Source organism: Vipera ursinii, assembly GCF_947247035.1.
Source record: "Vipera ursinii genome assembly, chromosome: 1".
Classification (NCBI taxonomy): Eukaryota; Metazoa; Chordata; class Lepidosauria; order Squamata; family Viperidae; genus Vipera; species Vipera ursinii.
In genome coordinates this window covers 118,220,435-118,241,274 of record NC_139512.1, presented here as the reverse complement: position 1 = coordinate 118,241,274, position 20,840 = coordinate 118,220,435, and the positions used below count along the sequence as shown (strand labels likewise).

The window sequence follows — 20,840 nt, the reverse complement described above, 5'->3', positions numbered from 1 at the left end:
GTCTCAGACACACTTTCACAGAGCAACGTCAAGATTTAAATCCAAGGACTGCATTATTCGTGGATAAATGGGCACGGGTTATAGACGAGTAAATGCTCTGTCTTGTGAACTTGAAATGTTGTCTCACAAGACTTTAAGTTATTTTTAATTGAATGTATTTAGTTTCTATCCTTTCTTTCCCCCTATGTATTTATTTAGCACCTACCTCATCTGAGTTTTGCAGAACCTGCAAGTATATTCGGTATTTAGGGCACTTTATGATGTTATGGATTTCTATAATAACCAGTGAACCTGGTTACTTTAAGTATTTTTAAACTTCATTTTTTTCTTGCTACTTTTATAGACTCAGACTGAAAATGCATGTCGTCTGGATGGTGCGTCAGGTTTCCCAGACAGGTAAGTAGTGTTGCAAAGTTTCTTCAGGATGAAAACTTCAGAAGATGCAGTTTATGCTGAACATGCTTTGTAGATTGCAGTAAGAAGCTACATGCTTCTTACTGCAATCTACATTTACTCAACATTTCTTCTGCTATTTCTTGTTGCTTATGGCTGCCAGACTATATGGATGCTCTAGAAAGAGTTTGCTCAAAATTTTAAAAACGCAATATCAAAAGGAACCTAGGTTTGAAAATTCCTGCTTTGGGGCTTCGGGGATGAATGTTTCAATTTTTGTTGTTACTCTTCAGGGATCCCGATGTGCCTGAATATTACCCGACATCTCAGCAGCACAACCTCCAGAGCTTCTTATAGTAAGTGCATCGTCTGCTTCTCAAAACTGTTAATAGGGGGTCACTGTAGGAAAGTAGCATTTATTAACACAAGATAATTGGATACATTTGGAAGTCATGTTCTATAGATGATACAAATGCTACTATCTTCCTCTTGGGGAACATAGAATTTAATTTGGACAGTTTTTCTCGGTGAGATGTAGTGGCCCAGAAAATTATGCTCTGCTGGTGCAACTTGTAAAGTCATTCGTAAGATAATTCATGGATTCTGCTGGGAATAGGACAGGTAAGGAAACAGTTACCGGTGTCCTTGAACATGGACATTGTTCTTTGCAAGATTTTTGCCCCCCGAAGAACACTGAGACCTATCCTTCTGTTTGTGCAGTTTCCATAATAAATCTTTTATTAGCATGGTCATCTTTGTATAATGATTTCTTTTATATGTATTTACTGTATAAATTTCATTACAGAAGTTTTTCTACAGGGTAAAAACAATTTGAATTTTAAATGAAAGATAAAGGAAATAGTTAATATAAAATTAAAAAAGAAAATTAGAAAAAAGGAAAAATAATAAAAAAACAATAAACAAGTGGCTTCTGGTCTTAATAGCAGTATATGTACATTTATATTTTACCCTCTCTAAGGTAACATCAAAGGTTCCTTTTGATGTTCTTCCAAAAAAATTGTAATTAAATGGTCTTTCTTATTTGAAATAATACATATAATAATAATAATAGAGGGAGCAGTGTTTGAGGATTCAAAAGTATTGACATGGAAGGTTAGTTGGCAATGGAAAAAAGCCAGAGTAAGGCTGAAAGAAACTAGGGCAGTGGTGGCGAACCTATGGGACACGTGCCAGAGGCGGCACTCAGAGCCCTCTGTTGGCATGCCTGCCACCGCCGCCCAGAGCAGGAGCCCCACCCAGCACAAAGGAGGCAAAGCAGCCAACTAGCAAGCTCGAGTAGAGGTGGTAGAGTAGAGGTCACCAACCATTGTCGATTGCTGGACTGGAAGAAAAGGGAGAGGGAAGCATGCGTGCATGTGCGCACGGGGCTGCGAGCACGCACGCACTGCAAATGGGATGGGGCTAGTGCCTGCGTGATACTAGCCCTGCCCTGTTCTTTCATGGTGCAGCACCTTGTATCTGCACCTCACGGCACTGCGGCGGCTATTTTTGCGCCCCTAGTTTTTGCATGCCATAGGCGGCACTCCGAGGTGGCTCCCCCCCCCCAGAGGGCACCACAGTGCAGCCCTGGCACTTTGCAATAAATAAGTGGGTTTTGGGTTGCGGTTTGGGCACTCGGTTCTAAAAGGTTCGCCATCACTGAACTAGGGTTTTGATTTATTAGAGGGGATTTTATACTACTGTAGAGGGTTGAATATGGTGGAAATAGATAATTTTTAGAAAATAAAGTAACATAATTGAATAGGTAAGATGTGTAATAAGATTAATAGACTTTTGATTTAAAATGGTGAAAAATAGATAACTTTTAGATAATAGAATAAGATTATATCCAAATAGATGTGTATTTAGAATATTAGATTTTGTTATAAAAAGGGAAAAATGTAGAAGTTGAGATAAGAGAAACTCTGGTCACCTAAAGCTTGGAAATTATAATATACCAAATGTTAAGTTGAATGTTGAGGGGAAATTAAAGCCTTGGAAAAAAGCAATATCAGAACATTGCTTGTATATAAGAATTGAATGCAAACATAATTAAGATATGTATAAGCTAAAAATTATTGATAAATGTAACAAAGATGGTTTTACTTAGTTGATAACAATAAGAATTATATTAGCTCAATATGAGATGGTAGATATTAAAGGAAAAAGAGGAAATATCTGATGTTGTAACTTGAGATTTGTGCTAAAGATTTATGTATGTTATTGAATTATTGATTACCCAGTCATCACGTTGTTTTTTAAATGTTTAATTGTAAACTTAGAAAAAAATTATATATATATACACATATACATATACATATACATATACATACATACATACATACATACATACATACATACATATATATATATATATATATATATATATATATATATATATATATATATATGGATCCTTGGTTTTTCGGGTTTTTCCCCGCGTAGAACTAAAGGTGTAGGCGCAACGTTTCGACGTTGCGCCTACACCTTTAGTTCTACGCGGGGAAAAACCCGAAAAACCAAGGATCCACATACAGGCACCCGCGAAAACCTCAGAAAACAAATATATATATATGTGTGTGTGTGTGTGTGTGTGTGTATGTGTATATATATATATATATATATATATATATATATATATATATATGTATATATATATATATATATATATATGTATATATATATATATATATATATGTATATATATATATATGTATAAATTCCTTTTTCTATAATCTACCCTTTTTCATCATCAAATCCATAAATTATCACTTCATTTTTGTGGAGGTATTACCTGTGGAGGTATTATGGCAACTTTCCATTTTTGTATGTTTCTCAGCATTGTTCATATATAAAAATAATCTTTTTTTGTAATAGTCCATTAATCCCAACAAAAAATAGTTCTGGTTTCAGTTGAATTTCAATCTTTAAAATTCTTTGTATCGGTATATGTATTTGAATCCAAAATTTACTGTTTTGTTTTTTACAAGTCCATGAAGCATGAAAAAAAACCAACCTCTTTATGTATGTCCACAATTCTAACATAAATCTGAAGTACCTTTATACATTCTGGATAATTTTTCTGGAGTCATATGCCAACAAACATACTCTTATAGGCTATGACATTATGTGAATTTCAATCCTAACCACGTTTTCCCACTGTTCCAACAGTATGTTATGTCCAAAATTCTCCAGCTATTTTATCATACATTCACTTGTTTGTCCTACATTTAACATTTCAGCAAGAGTTGAAGAGTTTGGCAATTACATGTTCATCTGTGCATTTCAGTTTCAAATTCTGTCTTCTGTTACTCAGTTCCAAATGTCCTGTTGTCTACCTTCAATCTTTCTCTTAATTGTGCACACAAAAACCGTTAAAAGCTAAATCCACCTGCAATCAGCTGCTCGCTTTGTTTCGTCTTACATTCTCCATGTTCTTGTTTTAATACTTCTTGCTAGGTTAGCCATGTCTCTTTATTGTTTCTTTCCTATAAAATGCTTCTGTGATGTCTTTGAGGCTTCTGAATGGCAACAATTCCCTCGTTTTGCTGCAGAGTATGTGAATGCAAAGGAGGAGCCAACAGACTGGAAATCGGTCACTGATAAAGCTGCACAGACCCTCTTGTGGACAGAACTTATTCGAGGTGAGAAATAATGAGAAAAGTGATGGCTATTATTTTTGAGCATTAAGCGAAATGACATAAAATGGTTTACCCAAAGGAAGTTACTTGTTCTGTCCTATTATGCTTCCTCTTGTCCTTGCAGCCTAATAGTTGGATATATAATTTACTGTCTTTTTCTAGGCCAGGGGTAGCCAACCTTGGCTCTTTTATAACTCGTGGACTTCAACTCCCAGAATTCCTGAGCAAGCACAGCTGGCTCAGAAATTTTGGGAGTTTCAGTCCACGAGTCATAAAAGAGCCAAGGTTGCCTACCCCTGGCCTAGGCCACCTGCTGACCTGGGAATTCTGAGAAATCCACACATCTTAAAGTTGCTGAGGTTGAGAAACAGTGTTCTGATGTGTGGATTGTTGTTGTTTTAAATTGATTATCTGGACCCGTACCAATCGGGTTTCAGGCCTGGGCACAGCACGGAGACGGCATTGGTCGCGCTGGTGAATGATCTCTGGCGGGCTCAGGACAGGGGTTGTTCCTCTGTCCTAGTCCTATTAGATCTCTCAGCGGCTTTTGATACCATCGACCATGGTATCCTACTGCGGCGTCTTGGAGTTGGGAGTGGGAGGCACCGTTTTACGGTGGTTCTCCTATCTCCTGGGCCGCTCGCAGTTGGTGTTGACGGGAGGGCAGAGATCCGCCCCGAGGCCTCGTTTGTGGAGTTCCTCAGGGGTCGGTTCTCCCCTCCTGTTCAACATTTATATGAAGCCGCTGGGCGAGATCATTCGTTGTTTCGGGGTGGGGTATCATCAGTATGCTGATGATACCCAACTTTTTTTCTCTACCCCGAACCAACCCAGTGATGCCCTCGTCGTGATGTCCCGTTGTCTGGAGGCGGTCCGGGTCTGGATGGGGAGAAACAGGCTTCGTCTCAATCCCGCCAAGACTGAGTGGCTGTGCATATCGGCATCTCGGGTTAACCAGACTATTCCATCTTTAACGATGGGGGGTGAGGTGTTACCCCCCGTTAATAGGGCTCGCAACTTGGGCGTCCTCCTGGATTCACGGCTCAGTTTTGAAGATCACATAGGAGCCGTGACCAGGGGGCCTTTTGCCCAGGTTCGCCTGGTGCGCCAGTTGCGACCCTACCTGGACTGAGATGCCCTACGGACAGTCACTCATGCGCTCGTGACCTCCTGTTTAGACTACTGCAACTCTCTCTACATGGGGCTGCCCTTGAGGACCACTCGGAGGCTTCAGCTGGTGCAGAATGCGGCCGCGCGAGTTGTGATGGGGGTTCCCCGATACTCCCATGTAACACCTCTACTCCACGAGCTGCATTGGCTTCCGGTTGCCCTCCGGGTGAGATTCAAGGTGCTGGTGATGACCTATAAAGCCCTAAATGGCTTGGGTCCGGGATATCTGAGGGAACTCCTGCTGCCGGCATCAAGTTCCCTTCGTCCTGTGCGCTCCCACAGGGAGGGCCTTCTCAGGGTGCCGCCGGTAAAAGATTGCCGGCGGATAACACCCAGGGGGAGGGCCTTCTCTGTGGGTGCGCCTGCCCTCTGGAACCAGCTGCCTGTGGAGCTTAGGACTGCCCCCGACCTTTGTTCATTTTGCCGGGACCTGAAGACCTGGCTCTTCGAGCTTTCCGGCCCAGGCTGAGAATTTTAATTGGGGTTTTTATATTTCTTCAGGGATTTAATTTAATCTTTTAAAATTGTTTTTAATTTTTGTATTGTTGTTTTAAGTACCCTGTAAACCACCCTGAGTCCTACGGGAAAGGGCGGTATATAAATTCAATAAAATTCAAATTCAACTTCAAATTGGAATGGGCATTTGAAGACAGACTCCTAGTAGATAGGAAATATCTGTATTCTATAAAACTACAGCATGAGGAGGATCCTTGCATTTTAGTCTAACCCTCTCTTTCATGTAGGAATCCAAATTAAAGCAGCCATGACAAATCCCTGTCTAGCTTCCCTATCCAGTGATGAGGGAGGCCTCCGTTTCTGAGGGCAGCTGGCTCTACATTGAACCTACTGTTAAGATTTTTTCTACCATTCAATTGGAATTTCCTTTTCCTGTAAATTTAACCCATTTGGTCATCTGTATTTTTGAACAAGGGGGAACATATCTTCACCCTACTTACTTTGAAGTGTGATATATATACTTGCCTGCTCTTCTGGCGCGCGCGCGCACACACACACACACACACACACACACACACTGAATTTCATAATTTGGCATCCTGGTGTTCTTAAATAAATTGGATTCCAGTTGTCTTATGTGGTATGACTGAGAGTATGAAATTGCAGTTCCAGCCCTCCGAGGGCACCAATTTTGCTCTGCTCTGGCTTACTTAAACCAATGGTATAAATTTGTTCCATTTGAAATTAGGTTTAGCTACGACCATGAGTTATGTATTTCGAGAGCCTGCCACTATCAACTATCCTTTTGAGAAAGGCCCATTGAGTCCCCGATTCCGTGGAGAGCATGCCCTGCGCAGATACCCATCTGGAGAGGAGCGTTGCATTGCTTGCAAGCTGTGTGAAGCTGTATGCCCCGCTCAGGTGAGGCTTCTTTTTTCAACTTTTTCTTCTTTTCCCACATGTGCTGCTTTAATAAACTTTTTCAAAAATATTGCAAAATTCGGTGCAAAAAAGCATTTGATTCCTAGCTACTACAGATGAAAATTGTGAGCGGGGTTAAGGAGCTTTCATAGGATGGGCCTAGTGGCTACTCTATGGCTGCATCTTCTTTTTTCGTTTGTGTGATGGAAGATATTTTCCTTGCAGCAGGAAGGAACTAGATGAAGCTCTGGGTAGCTTCCTAAAGCCTGTGCTCTAATATTTTCCAGCCTGGTAGGTGATTTAATTTCCCTTCTGGAAGTACATTCCCAGATGTCCAAGATAGATTAGGTAAGTTGCAAGGAATTCAGTGAAGTCTGGATGTGACAATATATATGTGAATATGTCTCTCGATTGCAGAATTCCATTCACAACCTGTTAATAATGAGAACTGAAACAGTGCTTTTTATTATTTTTTTGTATATATTTTATTAATGTTTTTAGGGTTAGGATAAGGGTTGGGTTTTTTAAAATAACATTCTTAATATTTAGCAAAAAGCGTATTGTCTGGGTTCATGTATTTAAAAAACAATAAATAAGAGTTAATTTCTATATTGTCATAATATGTTAGTTAATCGCTCAATAGTCTTTTTCTTACTAGTATATATTCAATGTTACATAGTACATTTCATGTTCCTTTCTCTCTCACTCGCTTTTCTAGCCATTGGTAAAAATTGTCCCATGTTCTAAACTACACTGAGTCTTCTTTTTCTTTTATCTTTAATGCCAGTCTGTCCATTTCTGCACAGTCTAATATTTTCTTAATTAGTTGTTCTTACGTTGGTAAGTTTTCATTTTTCCAATATAGGGCAAATACAATTCTTGCTGCAGTTAATACATGTAAAATTAAGTATATACAATCTTTCTCATAGTTTCCTTCTATTATGCCTAACAGAAACAATTTTGGCTTGAAATCTTTATGTTTTTTAATCATTTTTTCCAACCATATATGTATTTTTGACCAAACTCTTTTAGCTTTAGGGCATGTCCACCAGATATGATAATACGTACCTGATTTTTGTTTACATTTCCAACACTTATTTGATGTATTGAACATTTTCGGTAATCTCACCAGCGTAAGATGCCATCTGTAAAACATTTTGTATAAGTTTTCCTTGTAAGCCACCGCTTTCGTTAATTTAGCATTTCTTTCGCATAATCTTTGCCAGTTTTCTAATTCTATATTATGTCCAAAGTTCTTTGCCCATGTTATCATTGCTTCTTTTACTTGTTTCCTCTTCCATCTTTAGGTTTAACAAATATTTATAGAGTTTCTTAATCAATTTTTTATCTGTTTTTAGCAGTATCTGGTCAAATTCTGTCTGTTCTTTATAAAATCCCATTGTTTTAGCATCTTTTTCATATCTCGTTTGAATTTGCAAATATAGCCACCATGATAGTTCAATACCTTGTTCTTGTAAATCTTGTCTGTCTTTCAATTTCCCTTCATTGTCTAAAATATCTTTATAGGTCACAACTTTCTCGTAATTGATTAAGTTTGGGTAAGCAGATGCTTCCATTGTTGAAAGCCACCAGGTATTTTAATATACATTTTTGCTTTTATTTTTTCCCATTCTAAAAGAAGTGCATTTCTTATAAAGTGGTTTTGAAAATATCTATGTATTCTTCTCATACTACAGAAAGGCATGCCATCCAAGTTGTAGGTCATGCCCCTCTAGGTATAATAGTCTTTCATCTCTAAGCATTATCCACTCTTTTAGCCATGTTAATATAGTTGCTTGGTAGTATAGTGTCCAGTCCGACAACAGTCCTCCATTTTCTTTCGCTTCTTGTAACATTTTCAGTTTAATTCTAGCTTTTTTTCCTTGCCAGATTAATTTCAGTATTGTTGTATTTAGTTTATCAGAAATGGTTTTTCCCAATCTTATAGATATCATTTGAAATAAAAAGAGTATTTTTGGTAAGATATTCATTTTCACTGTTGCTATTCTCCCCAGCATTGAAAGTTGTAAGTTTTTCCACTTTTTCAGATCCAATTTTATTTGTTTTAACAATCTTACATAGTTGTCTTCTTTTATTGTTGCACATCTTGCTGTTAAGTAAATTCCCAAATATTTTTTAACTATCTGAAGGTTTGGTTTTTTTGCTAGTGGATTTTTTTGTTTTTCTATTAAGTTTTTAGTTAGCACATTAGTCTTTTCTCTGTTTATTTTCAACACTGCTACTTCTCCAAATGGTTCTATTTTCTCTATAAGCTTAATGCTTGTTTGAAGCAGTTGTTCTAATATGAAAACCAAGTCATCTGCAAATGCTTGTAGTTTGTATTTTTCATCTTTTATCTCCAGCCTTTTAATTTCTATATCTTGCCTAATATTTCTATTCAGTACTTCCAATGTTAATAATAGTGGAGATAGTGGACATCCCTGTCTTGTGCCTTTTTTAATGTCAAAGTTTTCTGTAAAGTCTCCATTTACAATTATTTTAGCTGTTTGTTTATGATAAATTGTTTTGATTACATTTGTAAAATTTTCTCCAAAATTCATTTCCTCTAGTTCAGGCATGTCAAACTGCCATCCCGTGAGCTGGATGCGTCATGCCAAAACCACACCCACCCCATTGCTGACAGTGGGGGGAAAGTCCCAATACGTCACACGACATCACGTGACATCGCAAGTTTGACATGCCTGTTCTAGTTGCTGGAACATAAATTGCCAGTTTACGTTGTTGAATGCTTTCTGTGCATCTAGAAATATTAAAGCCATTTGTTTCCCTGGATGAATTTCATACCACTCTAAAACATCTAGAATCATTCTTAAATTATTTTTTATCTGTCTTTTAGGTAGAAAACCATTTTAGTCTGTATGTATAAATTCAGTCAGAAATCTCTTTAGTCTTTCTGCTATTATTAAAGCAAAAATTTTGCAGTCTACATTTAATAATGATATTGGCCTGTAATTTTTTGTGTCAAGTCAGAGTCTTCTTTGGGTATTAAGGTAATGTTAGCTTCAGTCCATGTATTTGGTATTTTAGCCTCCAAAAGTATTTCATTACATTTCTTTCAATACTGGGCTTAGTATATTATTTTATTATTATTATTATTATTTATTGAATTTTTATACCGCCCTTCTCCCGAAGGACTCAGGGCGGTGAACAGGGCATATAAATAGAAATACAAAAGTTAAAAAAAAGATTAAATAATTGCCCAATTAAAACAATCAGAATGTAAAACCAATTAAAACCCTAAGGTTCCCCCATCAGGCCAGGCCAGCTTGTTCAAATAAATGGGTCTTTAAATGATTTGAAATGATTTGTAGAGGTCCGCAGGTAATCCATCTGGGCCCAGGCCTCTGTTATCACTGATATTTTCCGATTTAATATACTTTGAATATTCTCTGGAATTTTTGTTAAGTCTGCTTTTTTTAGGAACTGCTGTATTTTTTCTGTTGAAATTTCCTCTGCTTTATAAAGTATCTCATAAAAGTCTTTAATAATTTAATTCTAGAACTGTATGCATGTGCAAAGAAATCAGATAGTGATATACTTTACTTTACTTTACTTTACTTTACTTTTATTAAATTTGTATACCGCCCTTCTCCCGAAGGACTCAGGGCGGTTAACAGGGCATATATAAATAACAATACAAAAATTAAAAAGGAATTAAACAGATGCCCAATTAAAAATTACAATAACAATAAAAGACCCATTAAAAACCCTAACGTTTCCCATCAGGCCAGACCAGCTAGTTCAAATAAGTGGGTCTTCAGACCGCGCCGGAAGGAGCGAAGGTCCGATGCCATCCGGAGCTCAACCGGCAGTTGGTTCCATAGCGCCGGAGCACCCACAGAGAAGGTCCTCCCCCTGGGGGCCACCAGTCGACATTCCCTGATCGGAGGCACCCTGAGGAGGCCCTCTCTGTGGGAACGCACAGGGCGGAGGGGAGTTGACGCCGGCAGCAGGTGGTCCTCGAGGTACCCCGGACCCATGCCATGTAAGGACTTGAAGATCATAGCCAAAACCTTGAATCTCACCCGGAAGACAACTGGTAACCAATGTAGCTCGCGGAGCAAAGGTGTAACGTGGGAGTACCAGGAAACTCCCAAGACAGCTCTCGCGGCCGCATTCTGTACCAGTTGGAGCCTCCGAGTGGTCTTCAAGGGAAGCCCCATGTAAAGAGCATTGCAATAGTCCAGGCGAGAGGTCACGAGCGCATGAGTGACCGTACACAGGGCATCCCGGTCCAGATAGGGCCGCAACTGGCGCACCAGGCGAACCTGGGCGAAAGCCCCCCTAGTCACGACTACTATATGGTCTTCTAGAGTAAGCCGTGAATCTAGGAGGACTCCCAAGTTGCGAGCCCTATCCACGGGGGGTAAGGACTCACCCGCCATAAGAAGAGGTGGAATATTTTGAATGTCCCGGGATGTCGGAATGCACAGCCACTCAGTCTTGTCAGGGTTGAACTGAAGTCTGTTCCTCCCCATCCAGGCCCGAACCGCCTCCAGGCGACGGGACATCACATCGAGGGCATCACTGGGGTGGTTTGGGGTCGAAATGAAAAGTTGGGTATCATCGGCATACTGATGATACCCAACTCCAAAACCACGAATGATCTCACCCAGCGGTTTCATGTAGATGTTGAACAGGAGAGGTGAGAGGACCGACCCCTGAGGAACTCCACAAACGAGAGTCCTAGGGGTCGACCTCTGCCCCCCTGCCAACACCAACTGCGAGCGTCCCAGGAGATAGGAGGAGAACCACTGAAGAACTGTGCCTCCCACTCCCAATCCCCTGAGACGCTGCAGCAGGATACCATGGTCGATGGTATCGAAAGCCGCCGAGAGGTCTAATAGGACAAGGACAGAGGAATGTCCTCTGTCCCGAGCCCTCCAGAGATCATTCACCAGAGCGACCAATGCCGTCTCCGTGCTGTACCCGAGCCTGAAACCCGATTGGAACGGGTCTAGATAATCCGCTTCATCCAGGACCAGGGGAAGCTGATGCGCCACCACACTCTCAACAACCTTCGCAAGAAAGCGAAGGTTGGAAACCGGACGAAAGTTATTCAAAACAGCTGGGTCCAGAGCAGGCTTCTTGAGGAGAGGTCTCACCACCGCCTCCTTCAAGACGGCGGGGAAATTACCCTCACTCAAGGAAGCAGATATAACTGCCTGGAACCAGCCTCGTGTCCTCTCCTGAGCTGCATAAACCAGCCAAGAAGGGCATGGGTCCAATAAACATGTGGTGGAGCTCAGCCTCCCCATAATCCTGTCCACTTCCTCAGGGGTTACAGAATCAAACTCCTCCCAGATAACATCGACAAGACCGCCCGTGTCCTGATCGTCGGACTCTGCCCAGTTGGAGTCCAGACCGGTCCGAATCCAAGCGATTTTATCCGACAGATGTTGACCAAACTCCTCGGCACGACCCTGCAAGGGTTCCTCCCTCACCTCCTGATTAAGGAGGGAGCGGGTCACCCTAAACAGGGCGGCCGGGCGATTATCTGCGGACGCGATGAGGGCAGAGAAGTAATTACACCTCGCCATCCTCATCGCTGCGAGATAAGACCTAATAAATATAATTTGGGCTAAGCCCCTGCATTAATAAAAAGGACTGCATTTTTAAAAAAACAGTGTTTTTTTATTAATGTAGGGGCTTAGCTCAAATTATATCATTATCTGATTTCTTTGCATATGCAAACAGTTCTAGAGTGAATGCTAAAACCAGGGATTCTCCTCTACTGCTAAGGGAACATTATTTAGGAATGTATGTTCCATCTAATGCTAAAATTCTGTTGGCTATAGTGAAAGCAATTTTGTCTTCAAGAATCCCTTCTCTCCTGTGGTATTATCCTTGTCTAGTTTTCTTAAGTGTTGCATGTCTTTGACTCAGGTCCTTCATTCCAAATGAATTTATTATATCATGGATAAATTTCATCTTGGATTGTCTAGACTTCTAAAACTGGAGTTTGGAATGTCAGTAGGCTAAAGCAGGATTTGATCATTTCTGTGGGTTGGGCTTGCAACAAGCCAGGAGAGGGAGTAGGAGGCCTCTGGGAGGCAACATCCTCCTGCCTGACATCCCACTGCTAGGATGTTTACAGCTAATTTTTGAATAATCTCAGGGTGCTCTCCTGACTCAGAATCCTTTTCCTCAACAGGCAATCACTATTGAGGCAGAGACTCGACTTGACGGTAGCCGCAGAACCACTCGCTACGACATTGATATGACCAAATGTATCTACTGTGGATTTTGCCAGGAAGCCTGTCCTGTTGATGCCATTGTGGAGGTGAATGGGATAGTGGATGGGTTATTTTGTTAACTAAGATGTCAGTCTGGATTTGATCTTACTACGTCTCTTTGCTCTGTCTCTGCAGGGCCCCAATTTTGAGTACTCCACTGAGACACACGAAGAGCTCCTATACAACAAAGAGAAGCTGCTCAACAATGGAGACAAGTGGGAAGCTGAGATTTCTGCTAATATCGAAGCTGATTATTTATATCGATGATAGAACATTTCCCTCAACTTTCACATATTTTATCAGCATGCTCATCCAGAGTTAAACCTATAATAAAAGGGCATGCACTCACTCTTTGTTTTCCTGTGTTTTGAAGAAAAGTAGAATTTCCAGGCAGCCTTTGTTGATAATGTAGCATACCTCATCCTATTTGCAGTTGGAAAGGTTGGGTGGGATTGAAAAGCAAGACTATCTTCTTTTTAATGCACGACCTCTGATCTTGGACTTCATGGGATAACTTTTAATTGTGGAAAGAAATGGTTAAGGAGAGAGACAGAGAGACATCTGACAGCACATTCTGTTGTTTTATATCCTCTCTGCTCAACAAACATCTGGAAAAGAATGCCGCAGAACTGATATCACTTCTTTTAAGAAGTCAGTTTGAATAATCGGCAAGTCCCATTATGATACTCTTAACATAGTATTTGGAAACCTCCATCAAATTGGAAACATGCTAGCTCATATGGGGAAAAGTAGGCAAAATGTTTCTGTATTCAACATGCTATTAATATGAAGAATAAAATAGGTATAGCTCTCACCCTATGATTACTAATTTTCCAATAGATGCCATTGTGAGAAGCCTTTGCCAAACAGCCTTAAATAGAATGGAAGGGACTGCTTTAATACAAAGAAAAATCACATTTGTAAAATTATTGGTATTTGGCAGTGGAGATTTTGTTGGGCTTGGCTATATGCTTGCTCCAACTTGTAAAGGAGTGAGGTAACTTTCATGTACCTCAGCTCTGTAGCACTGCATCTGTTAACACTGTTGTGTTGGCTGTGCCTACAAAAGACTCAGTGCTCAAACTGTTAATATTCAATATGTAACAATTTAATTACTTCATTAGCGATAGGGGCATAACGCATGATGTCATATGACCAAGCCAACTTATGACTGAAGTTCCAACAGTCCCAGTTGATATCATTGGGCAAATCCTGTAAGAATTATTAGAATCTGTCACAAGAGCCTCTTGTTCAATGCCACTGTAATTTCAAATGGTCACTGAAGGAATGGACATTAAATAAGGACTACCTGTAATAATACTGGTTCAAAGAAAGTACACATTCCAGTGTATTTTTTAAAAAGTAAACTTTTTATCAATAAGGCTATGATACATTTACAGTCCTGATTTCCAGCTTGTGTAAAGTTTTTAAGTCATTTATATTTTCTGCAGAAATTGCATTATCTCCTGAATTGGAAATCTGTTAAAATCTTCCCCCCATGCCCAAATTTAATTTTTCCAACATTTATTTTCTGTAGTGTGTATAACATATACAGCACTATACACTAGAAATAGTTACAGAGAGTTATTAAGATATGTATACAGCAAAAATTTAAAAGTCAGGATATGAATGGAGAAGAGTGAATTGTCCCATTTAACGTTGTTTCTGTGTGCTAGCAAAGAGAAGTGTTTGCTAGCTGTTATATAACATCCCCTGCTTAAAATATTTTAGTGCAAATGAATTGTATAATGAAATCTTCTGAAATAGGATCAGACATGGAGTAAAGGAAATCAAATGATGTTTAATGCCTGGAAAAAATGTAACTTGTGGCGAATCAGCTTTCACAAGCAAATAGATATTGTATATCTTTGGTATGGTTGTACTTGTTTAAATGTGGTATTAACTGGCTTGGATTTGTACTTTACTACCACATTGTTTTTAAACTAGAAAAATATTGGAAAAATCTATCCACTTGAAGATGATATGGGATAAATGAACCAATGACAAAACAATTTATAAAGTTCCTCTGTATCCCAAGGCAAAGATGTAGAGACTTTTATTAAGATATTTATAATGTTTTCTGGTTTCTGAAGAGGATCTAGGAAGTAACACTAAAAAACAATAAACTTCTGCAAAACTTAGATATTTCTTACGGGGCTGCTTTGCATGTTAAGTACTTCAGCGTACAGTGTGTGTGAAACTAATGCTATACATGATAGATGCTGAAAGTTCTACCCACATGAATAGTTTGTTGTAGTATGTGAAATAGCTTGGAAATATCAATGCTTCCTTTCAGTTTCTTTTTACTGCAAGTGTAGCTCCCCATTTTTCTATTCTTTTTCCTCAAAATTATGTATCTAGTATTCATCTGCTGATATAGAACATATAGCAATTTATTTTTTTCTCCTGTTTAAATGCCTGTAAAGTAGAAACATTTGATGAAATAATGAAGAGATGGAGAGATGCATGCAAAGTGCAGATCTTTTACTGACTTATAGCTATGATTGTAGTTATAGTTTCTTTTCCTCACAGATGAACCATCCTGAAACAACTACAGTAGATAACTTCATATATCACACATAAAAATGGTTTACTTTGGTTGTTGCAAGTTGCAAAAAGAGATAAAAGTGCAGAAAAATCTGGTGTTTACAAGTAAAAAGCTGTGACCTCGCATTTGTTATGGTTGGCCACATGGCATGGCTAAAATGTTGTGTAGAAACCAGTATGGTGCTGGCAAGCCCTGTAATTCAGCCCCATACCATTTTTCCTGCAGATTTTATAATGGCATTCTTGGTAAATATGTTGTTCTGGCACCCATCATCAAAACGTTACTCTGATAATCAGGGCCTGTGAAATAAATAACTACATCTCAGCATTTTAATAATGCCTTCACACTTTTTGATGATGCTACTGTGCCTCTGTGGCAGCGGCTCCCAACCTTTTCTATACCCCTCACCCCTAGAACAGTTCTGATATATTCTCGCATCCCTTATAAAAGTTCGAAATAACGGCAACGAATTATGCATGTACACTACTTTTGAATACCCAATTTTTTGCACTTCCTGGAATATTATGTCGCACCCCCGGGGGTGCAAGCACCCCTGGTTGGGAAACCCTGCTCTATGATACACAGTGAGTAAACAAAGGAAAAGTCGAGAGCTTACTCATCCCTTGTAAGAGGTGCTCAATCAATTGGGGAGGGGGAGTTTCGTGCATCTGTGGTTGCGCAGAGATATTAAGGTGCAGAAGAAAGCAAAAGATTTAGATTTCCTTTAGTTCTTCTGCCTCCTCCTCTTAGAAGCAGGTTCAGTCTGCTCTCCGAGGTCGCACTCTGTTCCCCACAACTCGCTGGAAGTGTCTGAGCTGTCTGTTCGCAGAACAATTGGCAGCCTGGGAGACGAAGATACACAGGTGCTGTTCTGACAGCATCAGAAAGAGTTTAGCCCAGACAGATCAAACACAAGGCCCGGGGGCCGGATGCGGCCCGCAAAGTGGTCCCTAAGATGGCGGCGCCTGGAATGTCTGCGGCTGCATTGGCTCTTGAAGGCAAATAGTTTTGGGAGGGATAGTAAGGGCTATAGGCCACATGATCAGGAAGATTTTAATGTGTTTGAGCAACATGGTGGAACTAAGGTAACATATGACCGACAATCTTTGCTGGCATGGTGAGTTTCTAGTTGTTTTGGAACTGTTGGTGAGACTGTTAAAAGTCGTTGGCACTGTTTGAATTTGTTCTACCAGCAGCAAGGTCTGACTGCTGGCCCAGTGATGGATTGTATTGCAAATCAGGGCTGTTTCCAGAGGAGGCAGAGGAGGAGAGGACCTGGAGCTTATGGAGCAAAGGAACTGGATGAGGCTGTCGGCAGCCCCAGAGGAAGAGAGAGAGGCTTTTGGAGGAGTTGGTGGCGGCGGCAGCATGCTCCAGGGGCGAAAAGAAGCAAGGCCTCTTTAAGGAAAAGATGGAAGAGTCAGGATCAGAAAAAGGAAGCGAATTTGAGGGCTAATCCACATGGAGCCCCATTTCCATCTGTCCTGTGTGCCATCGTTCACTCCCTAGAGACTAAAATGGACAATGTGAAATTTGAGCGGGCCACGAACAAGAAGTATATATCGGAGGTGGTGACCCTTTGAGAGCTATATGCAACGAAATTTCATCTTGATGTATGCCAATTGGTGTACATTCAAAGTGACAATAAAGTTATCATTATCATTATCATGTGGCCCGCAAAGCCATCCTGGAAACAGTGAGGGAACGGCCCCCACTGCCTTGGCCCTGGCCCAGAGACCCTCCTTCTGCCAGAGACCCTCAGATCTGTCCCACTCCTGCCCAGGCCCCCATAGGCACCCTTGATGCGAACAATGTAGAGCTGGTCACGCCCACCCAGTAGGCCACGCCTACCCTGGCCATGCCCACCCGGCTCCTTGAGGGCAACCACAATGCTGATGCGGCCCTCAATGAAATTGAGTTTGACCCCTGGTTTAGTCACTCTGTTTTTGCCTTCAATTATTGCAAGATCCAGCTAATTTTTAAGCGCCTCAGGCGCACAACTCCATGGCTGCGGCGGCCACCTGCTTGCCGGGAGATGAGCGTGGTTGAATTAGTGGTTGTTGTGGGGCGTGGGGCGAACGAAGAGCCACTTAATGATAGTGGCTTCTGCCAGAAGTGATCTTTTGGCTCTGGCGTGTCTTGGGGAATTAGAGGAGATCCGCCACTGTGTCTCCCATTTCCAGTCTTTCCTGGAGATGCGGAAGTTAGGGCTTTCTTTGACAGCTGGACTCTCGCCCTCGCGCCTTTTCTGGACTGTAGAAAAATGTTTCCGGTTTGGACTACAGAATGGCCAGAATGTGTGCATGTGGCATCTTTGGAAAGTTGGGGCAGCTCACGAGTGAGATAGAAGATCCCCCCTTTCCCACTTTCTTGTAACTAAAACGATCTTTGCCGCCTTCAGCAATCTGTGATGTTCTCCAGAAACATTTGATTTTAGCTGTCGGATGCTGACCCAGCTAGTCCTGCAGTTTGGGGATTATGGGAATGGAAATGCAAGACACCTGGAGAATAATACAGAATCACCTTCTCTATTTCAAGTAAACTCTGGATGACCCAGGAAAGTAATTAATAACAGCATGCTTCTAGATCAGGGGTACGCAACCTTGGCTCTTTTATGACTTGTGGACTTCAACTCCCAGAATTCCTGAGCCAGCCATGCTTGCTCAGGAATTCTGGGAGTTGAAGTCCACGAGTCATAAAAGAGCCAAGGTTGCCTACCCCGTTCTAGATCAACTTGGTTCAGTTGCAACTGTTCAGGCCAAACACAAAAATTCCCCCACTGTTGTAACTGCTTCACTATCCATAAGAGAAGCAATGTTATTTGTTAATTTATACAAAATAAAGCTATATTAGCACTCCATTTTGAGATGTGAACTATATTTTGAGCTATATTAGCACTCCATTCTGATGACTTCCTCAGGAGCCCCCTTGATGAAAAAAAAATTGCTGCTCTTTCTGTGTTTGGCTCATTAGAGATTCCTTCACTTCCACATTTGTCTAATAAAAACTTCTGATTTATTTTAAGGGTCTTATATTTTGAGGAGGGACCAACAAAATACTTCTGCAGGATGTGGTTAGGTGTTTGGCTGCATTGTTATCTTCTATTTGGCTTCTTTGCATGGGATATTGCTAAACTTTAAAGGCAAAGTCTTCACTAAATCCTGATAATGTCCTCAGCATGTCTGTGTAACTTTTTGGGAAGCAATACAGAAATGGGTTGTGATTCCATCCTTTCAGGTGTTCTGAGATTCTCAGGCGGTCTCATTGATTAGATTTAGCTGTTAGAATAGAATAGAACAGAATGGAACGGAACAGAACAGAACAGAACAGAACAGAACAGAATAGAATAGAATAGAGCTGGAAGGGACCTTGGAGGTCTTCTAGTCCAGCCCCCTGCTGAAGCAGGAGAACCTATACCATTTCAGACAGGTGAATGTGTAGTCTCTTCTTAAAAATCTCCAGTGATGGAGCATCCATGATTTCTGGAGGCAAGCTGTTCCTCTGGTTGATTGTCCTCAATGTCAGGAAGTTTCTCCTAAATTCCAGGTTGCTTCTCTCTTTGATCAGTTTCCAACCATTGTTTCTTGTCCTTCCCTCTGGTGCTTCCCCCTCTGTCTTGTGGCAGCACTACTATCATGTCTCCCTTATTTCCTCTTTTCTTTAGACTAGCCAAACCCAAGTCCCACAGCCGTTCTTTATGTTTTAGTCTCCAGGCCTTTGATCATCTTAATTGCTCTTCTCTGAATTATTTCCTAAGTCTCAACATCTTTTTTGTAATATGGTGATCAAAATTGGCTGCAGTATTCCAGGTGTAGTCTTACTAGGGTTTTATAAAGCAATATTAATACTTCATGTGATCTTGATTCTATGCCTCTGTTTATACAATTCAGGATTGTATTAGCTTTTTTGGTTGCTGCACACTGCTGGTTCATAGTCAAGTGATCGTCCACTAGGACTGGGTCCCCAACCAGTACTGGTCCACAGCATGCTAGCAACCAGTCCGCACAAACAAGGAAAGCCCCACCCACAGGATGCAGGCAGCACACAAAACCACGCCCCCTCGGGTCAGTGGAAAAAAACTCCACATAACCAGTCCCTGATGCCCCAAAAGTTGGGGACCTCTGCACTAGGACTCCAAGGTCCCTTTCACAGTTACTGTTTTTAAGCCAGGTCTCGCCCAATCTGTATTTGTAACTTTGGTTTTTCCTGCCTAAATATAAGACTTTGCTTTTCTCCACATTGAAACTCATTTTGTTGGATAAGGCCCATTGTTCAAGTTTGTCAAGATCTTTTTGGATCCTGAGTTTGTCTTCTGGGGTGTTGGCTACTCCTGCTAGTTTGGTGTCATCTGCAAATTTGATGAGTTCCCCTTCAATTCCCTCATCTAAGTCATTTATGAATATTTTGAGAATATTTTCTTGCCTATGTGATAACTGGAAGGAAGATGATTTTCTGCATTAAAGAGATGAGTGGATTTACTTAGGATGTATTTACTCTCCATTAGCTTGATTTGGCCAACAACAGAAGCCCAAAGTAGCCAAACAGGCTGAGATTCTGTCTGACTTCAACCTTTTCATTTTTGTCTTTGTCTTTATGATGCAAACTCATAAAACACGTCCTTAAGTAGCACCCTCTCTTTGTGAGTAGATGAACCCTCAATCATTGGGGTTGTTTTTGAAAACACAAAGTAGGTTGTGCAGTGTTTGAAAGGGTTTCTTGCAAAACAGATCAAAGGGGAAAAAAAGAGTCATATTCACATAGCAGTAGCCAGCCAATGAATGATTCTGAAGTCAGGGTAGTTCTCCCAGTAGGTTCATGCTTGTGGTAGACTTTCAGTCTTACTATGATACTTTGAAAGAGTGATAGTATCTGGTCTTCTTGTGTGTATCTTTTGCTGGAGAAAATGGCTGGTGATGGCCTATAGCAGGGATATAAAATTCGCAACATCACGTGACGTGTTACGATGTATCACAACTTTTTTTCCATTGCCAGCAATGTGGTTGGGTGCGCATTTGGCATGATGCATCTGGCCCACGGGCCGGCAATTTGACACAATTTGACACCCTGGCCAGTAATTTAGAATATTAGATGTTTGGCAGATGGGTTATGTTGCAGTCATGCTTTGCTGATTTCATTCATTAATTCATTGCCCTAATTATAACACACTTGCTTCCAGGCAAACTAGACTTTAGGTTTTGGGTGTGATTCCTGCAGCTGTTGTCAGGATGCTGTGGTTTCCCCAAATTTGTAGGCTCCTCTTTGTTATTTCTTTGTCCCCATAGCAAGCCATCTTCTTTAAACTGAGGTTGCTTTCTCATTGCAGAGGGGAAACACTGGTCCCTGAGGATAAAATTAAAAGAAATATATTTTTGTTCTTCATTGATTATTGTGCCTTGGCTTTCCTTTCCTCCTTCCCTCTCCCAGCCTTCTCCCCAAAATGGAAAATGTCCTTTC

General features: G+C 40.8%; 1 protein-coding gene across 1 annotated transcript; it reads left to right on the top strand.

The window, feature by feature from the left end:
* The first annotated feature begins 249 nt into the window (after positions 1–249).
* On the top strand, positions 250–15,170 carry NDUFS8 (NADH:ubiquinone oxidoreductase core subunit S8). Its single transcript, XM_083366692.1, has 6 exons — positions 250–396; positions 687–749; positions 3,948–4,037; positions 6,409–6,581; positions 12,757–12,885; positions 12,974–15,170. Exons 1-6 carry the CDS (start codon positions 357–359, stop codon positions 13,103–13,105), a joined length of 627 nt encoding a protein of 208 aa, XP_083222818.1. The 5' UTR covers positions 250–356; the 3' UTR covers positions 13,106–15,170.
* The last annotated feature ends 5,670 nt before the right edge of the window (positions 15,171–20,840 follow it).